Source organism: Agelaius phoeniceus, chromosome 4 (assembly GCF_051311805.1).
Source record: "Agelaius phoeniceus isolate bAgePho1 chromosome 4, bAgePho1.hap1, whole genome shotgun sequence".
NCBI classification, from domain to species: domain Eukaryota; kingdom Metazoa; phylum Chordata; class Aves; order Passeriformes; family Icteridae; genus Agelaius; species Agelaius phoeniceus.
Window position 1 is genome coordinate 48,846,605 of NC_135268.1, and position 17,541 is coordinate 48,864,145.

Here is a 17,541-nt window from a genome sequence, read left to right on the forward strand (position 1 = left end):
TGAATTTCTAAATGTAAGGAGACAGTGAATAAAATCAAGGTGACTTGAAATGGAAAATTGAATAGGTAATAAATAGATGGATGGATCAAAACAAATCTACAATACACAGATCCAGAAAGTGATGAAATATTTGCACAGAAAAAGAATCAAGAAGAAAATAAATCCTCAAGCTCCAATTCGTGCTCTAAGGAAAGACAATTTTTCAAAAAAAAAAAATTTATTTCTGCTGTCCTATGAGTATCACATGTTCCTCTTGAGACATGAGTGAGACTTTTAGTCTCTGTAACTGTTGAGGCTTGGCTGCTGTGGGTGGGCCTAAAGGGTCCCAATAGCTCAGGGTGGTCCTGGATCTAGGTATGGGGCCTGAAGTTAACTCTGTGATGCCAGTTCTTTTACACAGGTACAGTGTCAGGAAGGACAAACCAGGGACAAAATATAGGGGAAAAGGACAGAGACGATGCTGGAAAGAATGTGTTTTTCACATTGAGAGAACTGTCCCTTCCCTGCCCACAAACTGTTTAGCATTACAGGTATGTATAATTTATCAATAATTCAACATAAAGAAAGAAGGGATTAACTTAAGAAATTAATTAAAAATTAAAAAGTTAGAAAAGCAATATAGAAATATAGACACTGGCATCCTGCATTGGCCAGAATTATGTGTGTGGTCCAATGCATGTGAAGCCAGCCTTTGCCGTAGCAGGCAGCATCAAAACTTTGTGCAGTGTTTCACCATCCCCACTGATGTAACTTCAAATGTGTGTGTGATGGATGCACCAGAGTTAAAAGGCTATCATATAGAGAAACACTTTTGAGAACAGTCTGGGCATGGAAATGTCTGCTTGAAACTATATTTTACAATGCTGCACAGAGAAGTTAAGGGAAGGAGGCAGAAAGGAAAATCAGGAGGGCTGGTTATTTTATTAATGAATATGTTACTGATTGATTGCCTTCAGCCCTGTAGTTGCAAGGATTTTCTGTGTGTATTATCTATTATAAGCTGTGGTTTATGGTTCCTAAGTTAGTATGTTAACTAGAGGTTATAAGTCATTCTTCTGCACATGCAATATATTATTAATAATAATATATTATTTCTTATAAATAAATACTGATCACTTATGTAGCTTAAATAACTTTTACAACTACTCTTAAAATTAGCATGGCTTTTTGTTAATGTCTGTTTGCTAATTTAGAAAAACATGCTTTTTCACAGAATAAAATTTATTTAATTTAATAAATTGCAATAGTTGTAGTGTAGGAACTTTAGGTGAAACATTGCATTTTCATAAACATTTCAGGAGCATTAACACTGATCTTCCTGTTCAACTGGTGTATCTGGGCTCACAACCAGAAACATACAGATGAGGTAACAATTTATCTTAGTATGGTAGATAGAACTCTTCTGATAGATATGAGTACACCCTATTGTGCAGCAATTAGTAAACAAAATAGTTTCAGATTAAAGTGTGGTTAAAGAATTCTCGAAAAATTCCTATGCTTTTCAGCTAATTTTAACATCTTTTAGTCCCCATCTTATTAACAAATAGCTTGTAAACTATCTGCACTCAAACCCTATTGAGGATTCAGTTAGTGAGACGTGCTTACCTCTCACAAGTCTGTCTCTGTCAGAAGTTATTGTTGGCCTATTGGAGACCCCAGGGGAAAGCACCAGGCTCTCAGGCTGAGCAGGGCAGTCAAACTAGAATCACAAGGTTACACAGGTGGGGAGGAGAGAAACTTCTGGAACTCTTCTGGTTCACATCAGGATGAGCATTAAAGATGAGTGAAACTCCTCAGGGCTACTCTCGGGTTTTGAGGATCTCTGAGGGTGAAAGTTTCACAACCCTTCTGGAGAACATGTTCTAGATTACTGTTTCATGATAGATAATGCTATATAAAGTGCTAGTGGTGCTGAAAGAATCAGTATTATCCTATTCTCCTGCTTGTTATTCCCCGTCTCAGGACATGTTTTTCCATGTCCTGTCAAGAGTATTTAGTCAGCTCCATGATAGATTGGATTTGGAAACTGATCTGAATTAAATTAGGAGTGACTGATGCTGTCCATTGTGTAACGGCATGAAGTGCCGTGCTGGCAGAAAGAATTAGGGAAGAGAGGTGGGGAGAGGTTTTGTAGCAGGCTGATGGAGGGGAGGACAGCTTCTTTAAATTGATGAGATCTGCTTCTGACAGATTTGTTTGTGAAACAATTTTAATGTGAACTTGAAGCAGCATGATAATGGCTTACAATGATTTTCTGCTTGACAGAGAAGATCCTTGAATGTCAATGAGTGAGAAGTGTGTCTGATTCTTTAGGATTCCTGATAAGATGCAGCTCAGAAAGTTTTAACTTGTTTTGATTCTTGAGGTCTTCCTTTTTGGCAATGCTCTGAAGTGCACAGGGAAACATGAGTTCTGGAAAACTGCATGAAATTAAGGGTGCCTCTCACAGTCATCTGTGGAAATGGAAGGCAGTTCTTCAGGTACAGTATTGTTTTGGGTGTATTTATTGTCCTGAAGATACAAATACTTAGAGCAGCTGTGCAATGTGTGATTTACTTCCAGTTACTCCAGAATTCCTGTAGCAATGCTGTGATTGAAATACTGGTGTGTAGTGCAGAGGACTTCAGTTTCACTGTGCCAGCTTCTCTTTCCCAAGTGTGAATTCTGTTTGCTGAAATCAAAAGATCTTGTAACCTGAATTTTCAGGCATTTTTGGAGTTTGTTTTGTTTTTTAAAAGAAATTTCTATAGAGTAAACTAAATAAACGGTGTGTTCATAATTTGCATAATAAATACTAGGCAAGATTTTTCAGAAATTTGACTTCATTTAGGAGTCATTTTGGCAGATAGTACAATATTGTAAAAATAGTTGTAGCAATATTCTTAATAATACTTATTTCAACTGATTCATGGCTGAACTAAAGCTCTAATTAATTAATTTAGTGCCTCTCTCCCATTTTCACTGTTGTCTTTGAATCAAGTGATGGGATCAGTAAGAGAAATCTGGAAGGGCTGATTGCTGTAGTCAGGACAGATCATCCCAACTGATTATGGTCATTGTACAAACACAGTGAAAATTTTTGATAGATTTTTTTCTTTTCAATGCTACATTGCAATATTTATGCTTTGGCTATACAGTGTATGCTTTAGGAGTTTCTGATTGTTAGAGTATTATAAGCTCAACTTGTGATGTATTATGCTGTCTGGAAAGTGACTGAGGAGTCAGAGGGGATTTCCGAATTTGTTTCTTGCTGGTTCACAGAATCATACAATATCCTGGGTTGGAAGGTACCCACAAGGATCATCAAAGTCCAGCTCCTGGCCCTGCACAGGAACATCTCCAAGGGTCACACCATGTGCCTGAGAGAATTGTCCCAGTGCTTCTTGAACTCTTTCAGGCTGGTGCATTGACCACTTCCCTAGGGAGCCTATTCCAGTGCCCAAACATGCTCTGGAGCAAGAACCTTTTCCTGATACCTAACCTAAACCTCCCCTGACTCAGCTTCGTGCTGTTTCCTTGAGTCCTGTCACTGGTCCCAAACTTGAAGAGATCAGTGTCTGCCCCTCCCCTTCCCCTCATGAGGAAGTTGCAGACTATGATGAGGTCTCCTCCTCTCACACTTCTCGTCTCCAAGCTAAACAGACCAAGCGTCCTCAGTCTCTTCTCATAGGGGTTCCCCTCTAGACCCTTCATCATCTTTATTGCCCTCCTTTGGATGCTCTTTTATAGTTTAATATCTGTCTTACATTGGCACCCAGAACTGCCCCCAGGACTTGAGGTGAGGCTGCCCCAGTGCAGAGAAGAGTGGGACAATCCCCTCCTTTGCCCAGCTGGTGATGCTGTGCCTGATGCACCCCAGGACAGGGTTGTTCATCTGGGCTGCCCTGGCACTGCTGACTCAGATGTGGCTATTTTGGTCAAAATAGTTTATCTGGGTTTTGTCTACAAAATAAATTATTGCACTGACAAAAAATTCTAACTTGCATTGTAGAGACTTTATGTGTCCATTCTTAAGGATATCAACACAGTTTGGCCAGATGTTCTGAAGAGCATTTCTAAGCCTGAAAGAGATGTTAAATAACAGCAGTTGATGTAGAAGATGTAAAATTCAACAGCTGCTGCTGCTTCCTTTACTCATTTTTGGATGGATAAGAAGAGTCTTTTTTATCCAATGGTATATTTGGATTTGTTCCCAGTTCCACTTTCACTGGAATCAGGAATTTATATTTCCCCCCTGTCTGAAGAGCTTTCACAGTTCTGTGTGAGCTATTTGTTAGGTATGGTACTCTTGAATAGCAGATGTGTTCTAAGACTTTTGCAAGTGTAACACTTTAGCTGTCTCTTTCCTGTTGCCATAAGATATGGCAACTATTAAGGAGTAGTTAATTTAAACTGTCATTCTTAGTGAAAAAAATCTGTGTGGACCCACAGAAGAGATTCCAGTCCAGCTTTTTCATCAAGTTTGGTTTTTCCACTTTTCTGTTCTCATAGCCTTTAAACAGATTGTTCTTCCATGCTGCAGGCAATCCATTCACTATCTCCATCTTTTTCATTCTCATTGTGTAACCCAGGCTTTTTTCAGTCTCTTGGAAAGGGCACTCCTCTTGTGGCTCATCTGTAGTTGCCAAGCTTCATGACTGTAAATGGGGTATTCATGGGTGTATGAGTTAGAAGTGGCCTTCTGCACTATCTTAATAAATCCTTAAATCCTTATGTTGAGTCCCTGTAGGGCAGATGAGTGGACACTTACCTGCAGTTCAGCCAGTTCCTGCCCAGCCTTAATCTTGTCTAAACAGCTCTAACCATTATTCAGGCTCCCACCCCTGGGAAACTGAGCTGCTGTGCCTTTTACCAGGTTCGCCTCTGAGGCCTTTTTTTTCCTTTAAGATGTTCCATGTTTCTCAGATTATGAGCCCTATACTTTTTGCATCTTTGTACTTACACACATGAATCTGTTTTGAGAACACTATATACATTTAAGCTAAAAACTAGGTGGGAGGTAGTATTTGCTTTTAGTATTACAAAGTGTTACATGGAATTGAGATGCCATCTTTCAGTGTTGCTATATGGATTCAATACATTTTTGTCAAGTGAAATAAATACAAAAATCTAAAATAATATTGCTTTCTTTTCAGATTTTATTATGTAAAGAAGCAAATTTCAGATTTAAACCCCTATCTAAGAGACAAAATAGAAATTCAAACATTCAAATGAACTTGAAAGTTAGAGATGAAAACCAAACAAGAAAAGATAAAAATACATATTTTTCTTGATGATATGAAACATTAGCAGCCGATTTGTTTAAAAATCCATGAATCAAGAAATGGTATTGAGAGGTTTATGAGTTTGTCTCATAAAACTGTCAGTGACTGTGTTGCTCTCCATATTGAAGTACTTGTGAGAGGACACTAAGAACGATTTCACAAGAATGGTCACTTTAGAAAACTGTAGTCCTGGGTGTGTGTGTTTGCTCTGCTGTAGAAACTTCTTTTTCTGACATTTATATTCTCTGACAGTCGTTATTGTTAGAATATCATGAAAAGTATTAAAGACAGTTAGAACACACAAAGGCTGGTGTGTGAGCTAATCACTCCAACATGTTTGATTTCAGGGCTGTAGCAATAAAGAGTAACCTCAGTTTTCTTCTTCCCATTATTTCATGATGTTTCAGTTTTTCCTTGCACTCATCCTCCCTGCCCCAGCAATCTCTCACAATTGTATTACCAGTTCTTTTATTTTGCCTCTGGCCTGAGATCTGTCACCATTCTTAGCATGTGTGCCTGTGTACGAATGATACAGCAAAATATCCTACAGTTGTTTTTAACTTGTCTCAGTACCTGAATACAGCTTATTGTGTGGCCACAGAAAAAGTTATCCTGAAACAACTGAAGGGATGAAGCTGAGGAAAGAACAGTAATGAGAAGCAGCAGAAAATGTTCATCAGTCTGCCTGCAGTCAGGTTGTCTAATGAGCCACAAATGTGACCTTTAGCAATGCAGCTAACAGTTGGGTGTTCTCAGAGTGATCTTTGTGCTGCATTTTCAGCTCTGGCATAACAACTTGGTTGTAAGCATTTTGCAAATCATTTACTTTCTATTGTTTTAACCTGTAAAATTGCAATAATTAATTTCTCAACAGGGCATGTCTATAGCAGTGCTTTTACCAGTGGAGATACTATTGTCAAGACACAAAGAATTACCACAGATAATAATGAGCACTAGATATATTATTCTATTCACCACGTTGCATGGGGAGCTTCTACAGGATAGTTAATTGTTAATTTTATTTAATTTATTCCTTTTTTCAGCTCTAGCAATTTCTACTTCTCCCTCTCGTGACATCTTATTCCTTCTTTGCATGTATCCTTTTGGAGGACCCAATCAATTGTTGTTTTTTTTTTTTTTTTTGGTCACATTACTCTTCAGTTGAATGAGTTATTTGACCTCTTATTTACAGCCTAAAAACAGCTCTTACAAGCAGCAAAACTAAAAGTAGCACGGAACCAGATCCAGGCTTTTGGGAACCAAGCTGCATACAGTGCTGCTGCTTCCAGAAAAGACATGCCCTCAGTGTCTGCTGAGGTTGGGAGGCAGACTCTTTAGCTAACTTGAATCTTGAGCTAACCTTAGAAAATGTGGTAAATTCTGAAGCAAGAGGAAAAGAGTCACCATGAGGATCTTCCCTCTCCTTACTTCTTCTTGGAGTATTATTTCTTTGATAACTTCTACTACTTAAAACACTAAGAAACAGAGTCTGCTGAGGACCCCTGTGCATTGTGATTGCAAAGAAGAGAAGGAGTAAATTCTGAAAAAAATTCATCTAAAAATGTAGAATATCTCTGAGTTATAAGGAGCAGGTCCCTGCAGGATTATAATTAGGCAATCTGAGTTCCAGTGTAAGTGAACGCTGGGTGATTGTCATGACAGGGAAGTCAGATCTTCTGCTTTCAGACAGTGTTTGACCTCTTTGGAAACTTGAAAGCACTTAACAGAGTATATACTGTATTGAAATATGTGCTTCAATGAGTATTTAATACAAAACTTCTGAAGACAGCTTCTTCAATGATACCTTATGCAAATTAAAAACCCTTATATATTCTCTCTATCTTTAATATACTTTTTAATAAGCTGTAAGGAAGATTTCTAATTTTTTTTGTTCCTTATATTTCTTAATTTTGGCATTTCTATGCAGCTGAATTTACTGAAGTGTGGGTTTTGGGTCTGGGGAAACCAACCACAGAGATAAAAATATGTCGTATTTTCTTTCTTTCATCAAACTCCAATTTCAGGAGCTTTTCTATTAATATCCCAAAGAGCAGAATCACATGCTAATATGTTACAACCTGCTTCTGTGCCTGCCACTGGTGCCAAATCAATTATGGTAAGATTGCCATAGACCTGCCAGTTTATTTTTAAAATGATTGGCCTCTGAGTAGCTGTAAATAAGACTAATCAAGATAAGGACTATTAATAATATTTTCATCCTCCAGCAAATTAAGCAATAAGTCCATACTAAACTTGATCATTATCCAGAAATATTTAATTTATGGAGCACACATGACTCAGCCATTGAAACTGGGCCACATATTGCAGTAATCACTGGATAATCCCATGTTTTCTGATTTGTCACAGCTTCTCTAGAGACTACAAATTCTGCTTGGTTATTTGATCACCACGTAGTTGTCTTTTAAAAGACTGGTAATTTCCAAATTATTACTGTTCTGTGCATGTCTGTGGTAGGTTGACCCTGGCTGGTCACCAGGTGCTCTCCAAAGCTGCTCTGTTATTCCCCTCCTCAGCTGGATTGGGAATGTAGAACAAGTCTCACGGATCAAGATGTGGACAAGGAGAGATCTCTCACCAGCTACTGTCATAGGCAGACTTGATGTGGAGAAAGGAATTTAATTCACTGCCAATCAAATCAGAGCAAGGCAATGAGAAAAGTAACCCCAAATCTTAAAATAACTTCCTCACAGCCTTCTCTTCTTCCTGTGTTTAATTTTGTTCATGAATTCTCTGCCTTCTGTCCCCTCAGAGGTGCAGGGGGATGGCAAGTGTGGCCTGTGGTCAGTTCATCACACATTGTCACTGTCACTCCTTCCTTCTCAGGAGAAGGACTCCTCACACTCTTCCTCTGCTCCACATGGGGTCCCTCCTATGGGGGACACAGCCCTCCAGGAACTTCTCCAGTGTGAGTCCTTGCCATGGGCTACGTTCTTCACGAACTGCTGCAGTGTGGGTCCCTCCCACAGTGTGCAGTCCTTCAGGAACTTCAGGCTGCTCCAGTGTTGGTTCACCACAGGCTCACAGGTTCTGCCGTCAAACCTGCCCCAGTGTGGGGTCCCAGAGGGTCGCAGCTTCCTTTGGGCATCCACCTTTTCCAGAGTAGAGTCGTCCAGGGGCTGCACCTCCTGCCCCACCTGCTGCACTGACCTTGGTATCTCCAGAGTTGCTTCCCTCCCATATTCTCACTCTTTTCTCCTGGCTGCAGTTGCCTTGCACAGATATTTTTCCCTGCCTCCTTAAATATTGCAGAGGTACAGCAGCCATCAGTGATGGGCTCAGCTTTGGCCAGTGGTGGGTCTGTCTTGCATCTGACTGGAGTTGGCTCTGTCAGACACAGGAGAAGTTTCTGGCAGCTTCTTACAGGAGCCACTCCTGTATCCCTCCCACCTTGCCATGCAAATCCAATACCATATAAATAAAAGAGGTGAACTTTTTTTGTATTTTTGGGTTTTTTCCTCATACAGATGTAAAGAATTCAATGTGCAGATAGATATTCTGAAAAAAATTACATTTTTAAGAAGCTTTTTACCAATTATGTGTAAGTATAACTCTGCATAATTATATTTTAATATAACTTTTTAATATTATTTTTTAAATTTTGATTTAAATGAATGTTCAGTATGTTGAAAGACCTTTGGAAACAAGGAACCATATAGATGAAAGTTTTCTATAGTTACATTTGAAGATACTGACATGCACATACTACTATTGCCTGGTTGCTAAATGTCAGGCTACAGCTGAGGTGTGGTGCTTTAAAAGTTAATGGTTTAGGTGTGGGTCAGGAAAAACAGAGATCATATCAAATACTGCAGACTTGTATGAAACTTTATCTGAGAGTCCTCAAGAACTCTTTATGCTTTGTTTATTTATTTGTTTGGGATTATTTTCAAGTAGCATTCCCATTGGTAGAAATCATATGTACAGATTGGTTTTAACTGTGAGTAGTAGATCTCTGTCAGAGACCTGTTAAATTCAAGTAATGTCCCTACTGACACTTGTTTTTGAGAACAAAAAATATACTGAGCAAAATGTAATGCCTTCAGATTACCGCTTGTGATCATCAGGTATGCTCCATTGCACCAGTAAATGAGGTAGACTCACTGCTTACAATACTTTTCACTGTAATACAGTTTTGTAGCATATTTTGTGGTTTTGTAAAAAATGAACAGAAAGTTAAATTAAGCATATCAGATTGAATAAAAGACAGGGTTATCACCAACAGGTCAAATCAATACTCCATTTTAGTTTTGTGACATCTTATTTCTTACAGATATTTTGAAACTCAAGTGCATTCTGTAGTAAGTAGCAGCATTTCTTTTGACATTTTCCTGTACTAGGGAACCTCTGTCAAACCAGAAGTGTTATTAGTATATTAGCTAAGAAGGAAAAGCTTAAAAATGTCTGGAGACAGTCACTTGCCCTGTCAAATCCCCTTTATTGAAGGAGTTTCTCAGGCTCCAGATTGGAGGCAGTAATGGCTGCTGAAGAGCTTTTGTGCCCTTTCTTTCTCTGGATATTGAATAGGTTCTGTAAATAGAAGAAGAGTGTTTCAGAACATCTTTTTCTGAAGAGCCTTTACAAGTCAGAGAAACTTAGTTTGCCAGTACAACGTGCAGAACTAATAAGTGGCAGCTCTTCTGTCCTCAGATGAAACCATTCTTGGTTTTGTACACAGCCATATAGGTGATCTTTAGTGCAAAAACTTTGTGTGTTTCAACAGATCGCAATAAAAAGATCTGGTGGTTAGAAGGGCTATTTTAGAATATATATGGTTCTTTACAGGCAACAATAATCTGCCATCCTGGAAGCTGCAAGAGACAATTTTAGAGATAAATTCCTTGATTTGAATCTGAGATAAATTCAGTAACTGCAGCATGTGAAGTGCATTGTGTAAAAGTCCTTAGCATTACCTGGAGAATGTATCTCTAAGAACGCCTTTTTTAAAAAAGTGGTTCCAGCCAGAGTATGTAAAGAACTCAGTAACAACACTGACAGCACACTTGTCTTTTTAGATACTAAGCAGAGAAAGGCAACCATACTGACTTCAAAATACTTATGCAAGTAAATATTTTGCTTTACATAAATCTCTTAGTTAACATTGTAGTGAGGCAGCTTTGGCAGCTTTCCAATTTCTTGTGGTTGCTGCCATGTCATACAGTTGGTAAAAAGTACCATGTTATTCTCTGCTACTGTAAAATGAAACACTAAGTTGGTAAATTTTTGGGTACTGTAGAGTTCTTCAGTTCAGGCCACTTCCTTGTGACTGAATATGGAATTCTAGCCATGGTTTTGAGATGGGCAGATACAACTGAGAGTCAGATGTAAAGAGAAAGATGTCTGTGGTGTACCAGGAAAAAGATTATTCTGTGGCATTGTGAGTGGTTATTAATAAAGCAAAACTTCATTTGCTAAAGCCTAAGAGGTTCTTCAGTCATTTAAACATAAACTGCAAAAATGTTGGGTTGAAAATGTAATCGCTGTAAGGGTATGGGTGTAGCCCTGTAGAGCACAAGATTTGTCAAAAGCATTTATTATTACTTTTTGGGCTTTCTAAAAAGTTCTCACAGACTGCTAAAGTAATAATAATTTTTAATTTTGCTCTGTCTCTTTTCTTTAGTCGAGGCCTCTTGCCCTGCAGGACGTTTTGTGAGGCAGCAAAAGAAGGCTGTGAACCAGTCCTGGGTATGGTGAATGCCTCTTGGCCAGACTTCTTGAAGTGCTCTCAATTCCAGAACAAAACTGAGAATGACACCACTACAAGGGTATGCTTCTCACCACACCAAGAAAAAGGAAAGCAGTGTATGTTTCCATTCTTAACTGTTACACTGTGTTTATGAGTTTTCATTTAATAATTTATTTTCCTCCTGTGTAGGAAAAGCTCTGGGGTGAAAGAAGAGTGTGAGAAGCAGTTTTTGCTGAGCACTAGATGAAAAGGGATTAGAGCAGAGAATCAGACTCAGCGGTCTGGTTCTACTGTGGTCAGAGAAGTAAATTCTCTTAAATATACGAACTGCAAAAATAAATATTCAACAACAATACAGTTTATTTCTGTAGGAGAAGCAGCCTAGTGAACCCAAACTCTTACCTTTTTCAGCCACAGAGGAACCACATTAGAACCATTCTTTCAAATAAAAATAAAGGTACTGTTTATACCACAAAACTATGTAAATTACAGTATAGAGTTATGAGACATTGTTCACTTCTGTATTTTTGCTAAAGAGACATTATGAATTATGTCTGTCTCTGTTAAAGAAGTAATGCACCTGAACTGCACTTCATTGTGGCCTGAACTGCGCTTCATTGTCATGAGATTTTGAGTTGGAAGGGACCCTAAAATCATCTTATTCCAACCCCTCTGCCACAGTAAGGCACGCCTTCCACTAGACCAGGATGCTCAGAGCCCCATCCAGCCTGGCCTTGAACGCTTCCAGGGATGGGGCGTCCACAACTTCTCTGGACAACCTGTCCAGTGTCTCACCACCCTCACAGTAAAGATTTTCTTCCTAATATCTAATCTAAATCTACTCTCTTTCAGTTTGAAGACTTTCCCCTTGTCCTATTATTACTTGTTCTTGTAAAAAGTTCCTCTCCATCTTTCTTGTAGGCTCCCTGCAGGTATTGGAAGGCTGCAATTAGGTCAGCCCTAGCTTAATTCGAACTGGCATTGATTAATAGAATTATCTTTGAGGAATAATTTGTGTAGAGAATTCAAATCCCTGATTGCAACAGGTATTTATTTTTCAATAGGCAGTATAATTATATACATCCAATAGATAATTTTTCTGAGAAAAAGTTTTTAAAATCAGGCAGATGCACTATCTTTCCTTGTGCCCTTGCATTTACTTAATGCAATGAAAAGATGATTTGTGTATGTGTAACATTTATGCTGAACAGCTGCAAAACCAGCAATAGTGGAATAATTTTTTGAGGAAAACAAAATGTTTTTCAGGATTGTCATATTGTTTCATGTGAAGAAACACACACGGTTGCTTAAACTATTTCCCCCACCAAATCACTCTAATTCTGTTGATCCTGCATTATATTTTGTTGTTTTCTCTGGTTTTTATTCTCCTATTCTGCCTGTGTTCCTGTTTTTTGCCTGTTTATTTTCCAGCTTGGAGTTTATTATGTGGCCTTTTTAGGCCACATCACTTGAGTGAAAGAAAAAGGTCTTTTGTCTTTTTTCTCCCACAGGATTTTGCATCCTAAGGAAATAGAGAAATGAGCAATTACCTGGGGGTAAGGAGTTGCCAGCTTTTCTAATTCCATGACTGTGATCATAGTGTGATCAAAACTTTCTAGAATTGACAGCAACAAGATGCATATACTGTACTGCAGGGTACATACCTGGTATAGGAAGCAGGTGATGAAAATCTAAAAGTGAGAGAATACAGGGATTCCTCTGTGTTCCATTGTGCTGTTATGACTATACTGGGTAAAGAAAAAGTGCATCTGTTTTATAATTCTGACTCCAAAAGCTGACAAAATCAAATGCCCAGAAAAGGAGAACAGGCCAAGACTATGTGGCAGTACTTTTCCAAATTCTCCTGCATTTTCCATCTGTTTGAGATTCAAGGATTCTTCTGTAATTTGTGACCTGCCATAGATTTTTATTCTATAAATGTGTCCCTTTGTTACATGGGTCTGTGTATGTTTTAGCATCCATAGTATTGTGTTCCAGAATGTTACAGCTTGTCAGTGTATTGCATGAGGAGCACTGCCTTTTGCTTGTTTTAATACCTCTTACTTCTTCTATAGCATTAGGTAGTAAATGTGGTCTCCTCTTTGCTTTGAAAAAAAAAATTGGCAGCACTTTCCATGGTCATCTTCACAGTTGTGTAGAATGCTTTATCTATTGCTATACCTTGAAATGCAACCAGATGTCAGTCTTGAGGATGGTAAAATAATCTTTATTTCAGTCTGTGCTCTTTGCAGCTTTCCAAGGACCTTTCCACATAATCTTCTATAGATGACATTCCAGTAATCTAGCTGGAAAGTACAGCAAATAAATGGTCTTGCCTCCTCGAAGACACTTTTGATAGTACACCAGACACAGGTGAAATTAAACACTTTTTGCTGCCACTGGTGTTTAGTCCAGGATTTTGGAAGCTAATCTAGATTGTAAAACTTTCTGGGTAAGGACTAAAACAAGCAAGTTTCTCTGTTAGCAAGGATTGCTTCCATTTTATCTGGGCTCATTTTACATAACATTCTTCTTCAGGAGTTTGTGTGTATGTATATTTGCATGATTTTATTAAAAAATGTGTAAATTATTTACAGAGGTATCAGTAATTAACATTTCCCAGCATATTTCTTTAGAATAACATCTTTGCCATTTGTAATAATTTTGAGTGGAATGGTCTGTGTTTTTCCTATTTCAGACATCTATTTCAGACATTATTTCTTCTTCTGCTGCTACTTTGTTTCGTATAGTACCAGGGTTTCTGAGTGTGTAGCCTGTGTTCAGTAAAGTCCTATAAATGGTTGCATACCTAAATCCACTAGGTTCCAGATCAAAATTTAGCATTCAAGAAAAGTGGTTGTTTTACAGCATTAGATAAGGCTTTTATAATTTCCATTAAAATCTGATCTTTGGAGGTATGATGGAACGGTTTTCAACCTGCTGAAAACTTCTTGTACAAGCTTGGTAGAAGGCAGAAATTACATTAATTGGAGGTACTGTCCACGATGTCTGTACTCTCCTTGCCCTGAACACTGCACTGATTGGACCAAACATATCCAGTCATTACCTATTAGAAGACTGCAAGAGGTGAGATTAAAATTTCTAAAGATTCCATCTGATTGCAGCTGGAAGCTAAAACTGAGAGATAAAGAAAACTAATTTCACTCTTCCTCTTGTTTTTTGTATAACATACAAGATAACCAGCAAAATGCTCACTTTCGGTGTGCAGAAATGGAGAAGTAGATTGGGATACGATCAGAACAAGACAGAGATGTATTAAGGAGGCAGAGTCAGGATGATTTATAAGTGCTTCAACACACTTTTTCATAGCCCAGAAATGAATATAGGACCCTGGAACCTTTTCTCTTTTGATCTGTAAGAAAAGTTATCAGATATTCCTGCTGTTAACTTCCATTCTCTCAGTTCATACAAAAGATAGGAATCCATTACTTTTGCTGTCTTAGTGCCAGTGAAGATCTTTGATGGAGATCTCCATCAAAGCAAATGAAGATGGTTCTTTTTGAGCTATATATGCTCTTCTCCTTTTTAAACATGAAGGAAATTGTGTAAAAGCCAAGTTATAAGAATGTAAGATTACCCATCTGTTAAAGTTGCCTCTTCAACCTCTAAGAGCCTTTCTTGTAGAATGAATTACAAAATTTTGATCATGCTGTCATATTGTACTTTTACCTGACATCATCATCTGTGGGAAAAACTCTGGTGTCCAGGGAACTACTACTTCCATACCAAGGAGGTCTGTTGTTTCCAGGGGGCCCTGTAGAGCTTAGTGACGGCAGAAATCAGGAAGTGCAGTGTATAGGGCAGGGAACTGGAGAAATAAAAAGATTAGCTCATAATGAAGTGTGACATTTTTCTGTGAAATGAGATTCTTGCCCTGTCACTGTTGTAATGATCACGCTGAACAAGGCACTTGAATAAAAAATTTCTCTGTTGTTCTTTGAACACTTCCAGCTAACTGGGCTCTTCATTTGTATAGCTGGAGTTTATTTGCAATTGAGACATTTGCATCTACAAGTAAAGGCAACAAGAGCTGTTCTTTCAACATGTAAAATGACATCAGTCTCTACCCTCCAAAAAAAAATCACATGCCGATTTTTGTGTCTTAGATGTTATTATTCATTAGTCCTCATAATGCTCACTTTAATATCTCATTGCCTCATTTTTCATGCTATGAAATGAGACTGTGACTGTTATCTGATCTCATGTTTGTCTTAAGCCTATTGTATTTTGCAGTTCATAATACCCTTCCAAAACTCTTCCAAAAAGAGTTCTGATGAGGCTGTTACTCTTCAGTGAGAGGTTAGGAAATGTGTCCAAGCACACAGTGTGAGGGAGCCTACTGAGGAACACATCATTAGGGTGTGCAAATGGATGACACTGGTGGTTTTGCACTACCTTCTCACTGATGAAGAGTCACAAACATTAAATGGCACAAACCAGTTGAAAATCTTTGGTTTAGATTAGTATTAGGGCACCTAATTAGTATTTTGGGCGCTGTTCATTAAAGTTAGCATTAGGAGTTTACCTCCTTTAAAATACATTGCATAAGCAGCTTTCACTGCAATAACCATGTTCTCATTATCCAACTAGAAAATGATGTTTGTATTGCAAAATCAAAATTATTTGCTGTCCAAGTGAACAGTACACGTAGAAATGTCATGGAAAAGATTTTGAAATTATTCCTAAGTTTTTATTACCAATGAATTTTCCATAAAGAGTGTGTGTTTCAGTTGACTATAACTCTAAGTTTGCCCTGTTTTTTGTGGATAATAAAATAATATTTTGAGGCTTAGAAAAGAAGGTAAATATGTTGAAAAAAATAATCTCCTGCTGACAAAATTTAAAACTAATAATGAAGGTGCGGAGAGTGTGTGTGTGTTTGTGTGTAGAGACATTGCCATAGTGTGATAGAAAAGACTGCTATTCTAGGACCACAAATAAAGCTAAAAATCTAGGTAAATAGTTTCATGTACAGCCAGTGCAAGCTGGAGTTATTTGTCATTTTTGAAAAGCACTGAAGAAGCATGCCCAGTGCTAAGTGGTACCTCAAGGCATCCACTGTATAACTATTAGTTTGGCAAATGAGAGGAGTATCAAAGGGCTGTACAGTAAAGCCAGTCTTAAGCAGAAATTATTATATTTTTGGGGCATATTCCGCATGAGAATGTAGGGCTCCTTTCTTCATCCCAGGGCAGATTTAACAGGTGTAGTAGTCCTTTCATGACTGCTTGTTGGGGTCTTTTAAAATGAGTCACTGATAGAAATTTTAAATGGCTTTGTGCTATCTCAAAAATTGAGATTTTTTTCTCTTTTAGGTTTTCCTCTTGACCTTCTTGCATTCACTGATGTTCCTCTGAGCGTTATCCTAATGTTTTCCAAATTGGAAATACATTTCAATCCCTGTGGGAAATACTGAATATCAGTTTAACATTTGTAAGACTCTAGTATCACTAACTTTGTAGTGTTGATGCTAATGATTTCTCTCCACATTCTGTGTTTTCTGCTCTCTTACAGCACTGTGTGGAGGAGAGGAGAGTTTCTTGTGTGCCAGTGGGATCTGCATCCCAGGGAAACTGCAGTGCAATGGCTACAATGACTGTGATGATTGGAGTGATGAGGTCCATTGTAGTAAGTTTCTTAAACGTTGCAGTGTTCTGCTGAAGTACTGAATCCATTCAGGGAAACCTGGAAGCTGAAGCAGGCTGTTGGCACAAAACACTTTGCATAGTGTTTGCATATATTGACATTTGGACTATGTTTAGCTTTGCTCACTAAGGCCACAGCATGTGCTTTTGATCTATCAGATTTTATGCCTTGAGGGAGCTTTGTGGAAATAAGAAGTATTTGGGTTTTTTTGTTTGGGATTTTTTTTAATGGATCAGTAGTGCACATCAGAAAGGAGCACTTCTGATAATCAGCTGCAAACTGCTAGTTGTAGCTTTATCCTGGGCCTTGGCATTGATTTTAAGCTAGATACAAGACCATCTGTTTAGAGAGTTCTCTTGGTCTCAACCCTGGATGTGATTTATTTAAATTAATCCCAGTATGTGCTGCAGTAGAATGTACATATGTGATAGCTTAATTTTTATGTATTTGTCTGTGGTAGAGCATGTCTTTAGAGCTCCTATGTGTTTTTCTGTGTTAACAAAACACCTTGGACTACAGACAACTTTAGAGAAGTGGAGCAAATGTACCTTAAGAAAACAATGAGAAGGCAAGAAGAAAAAGAACAGAGGAAGATGTGGAAAAATTACTAAATGGGGACTATACAGGACATGATACCACAAAACAGGATTTCTCATTCAGACTTTGAAAAATGTCAGACTGTGCAGTTTAGACTCAACTCAAAAGATTAGTTCTTATTAGTGATTTAAGAGCCTGGGCATTCCGAGACTCACAGAGCTGCTTTTAAGGAAGTTGTTGTTAGATTTTGTCAGGGGTACTCCAAGGAATAAATGAGGACAGCAATTTCCTCCTGGTCTCAATATGAATAAGGCTACAGTTTGCTTTTCCTTTAATAGCCTACAATTCATTTCTTGGAGGGTGAGATAA

General features: G+C 38.2%; 1 protein-coding gene across 1 annotated transcript in view; it reads left to right on the forward strand.

The window, feature by feature from the left end:
- Nucleotides 1-17,541, forward strand: part of CORIN (corin, serine peptidase) — a 112,787-nt gene that overhangs the window by 49,551 nt on the left and 45,695 nt on the right. Inside the window, 2 exon segments of the mRNA XM_054632672.2 lie at nt 10,903-11,084; nt 16,504-16,617. Coding sequence (XP_054488647.2) covers nt 10,903-11,084; nt 16,504-16,617 — 296 coding nt within the window.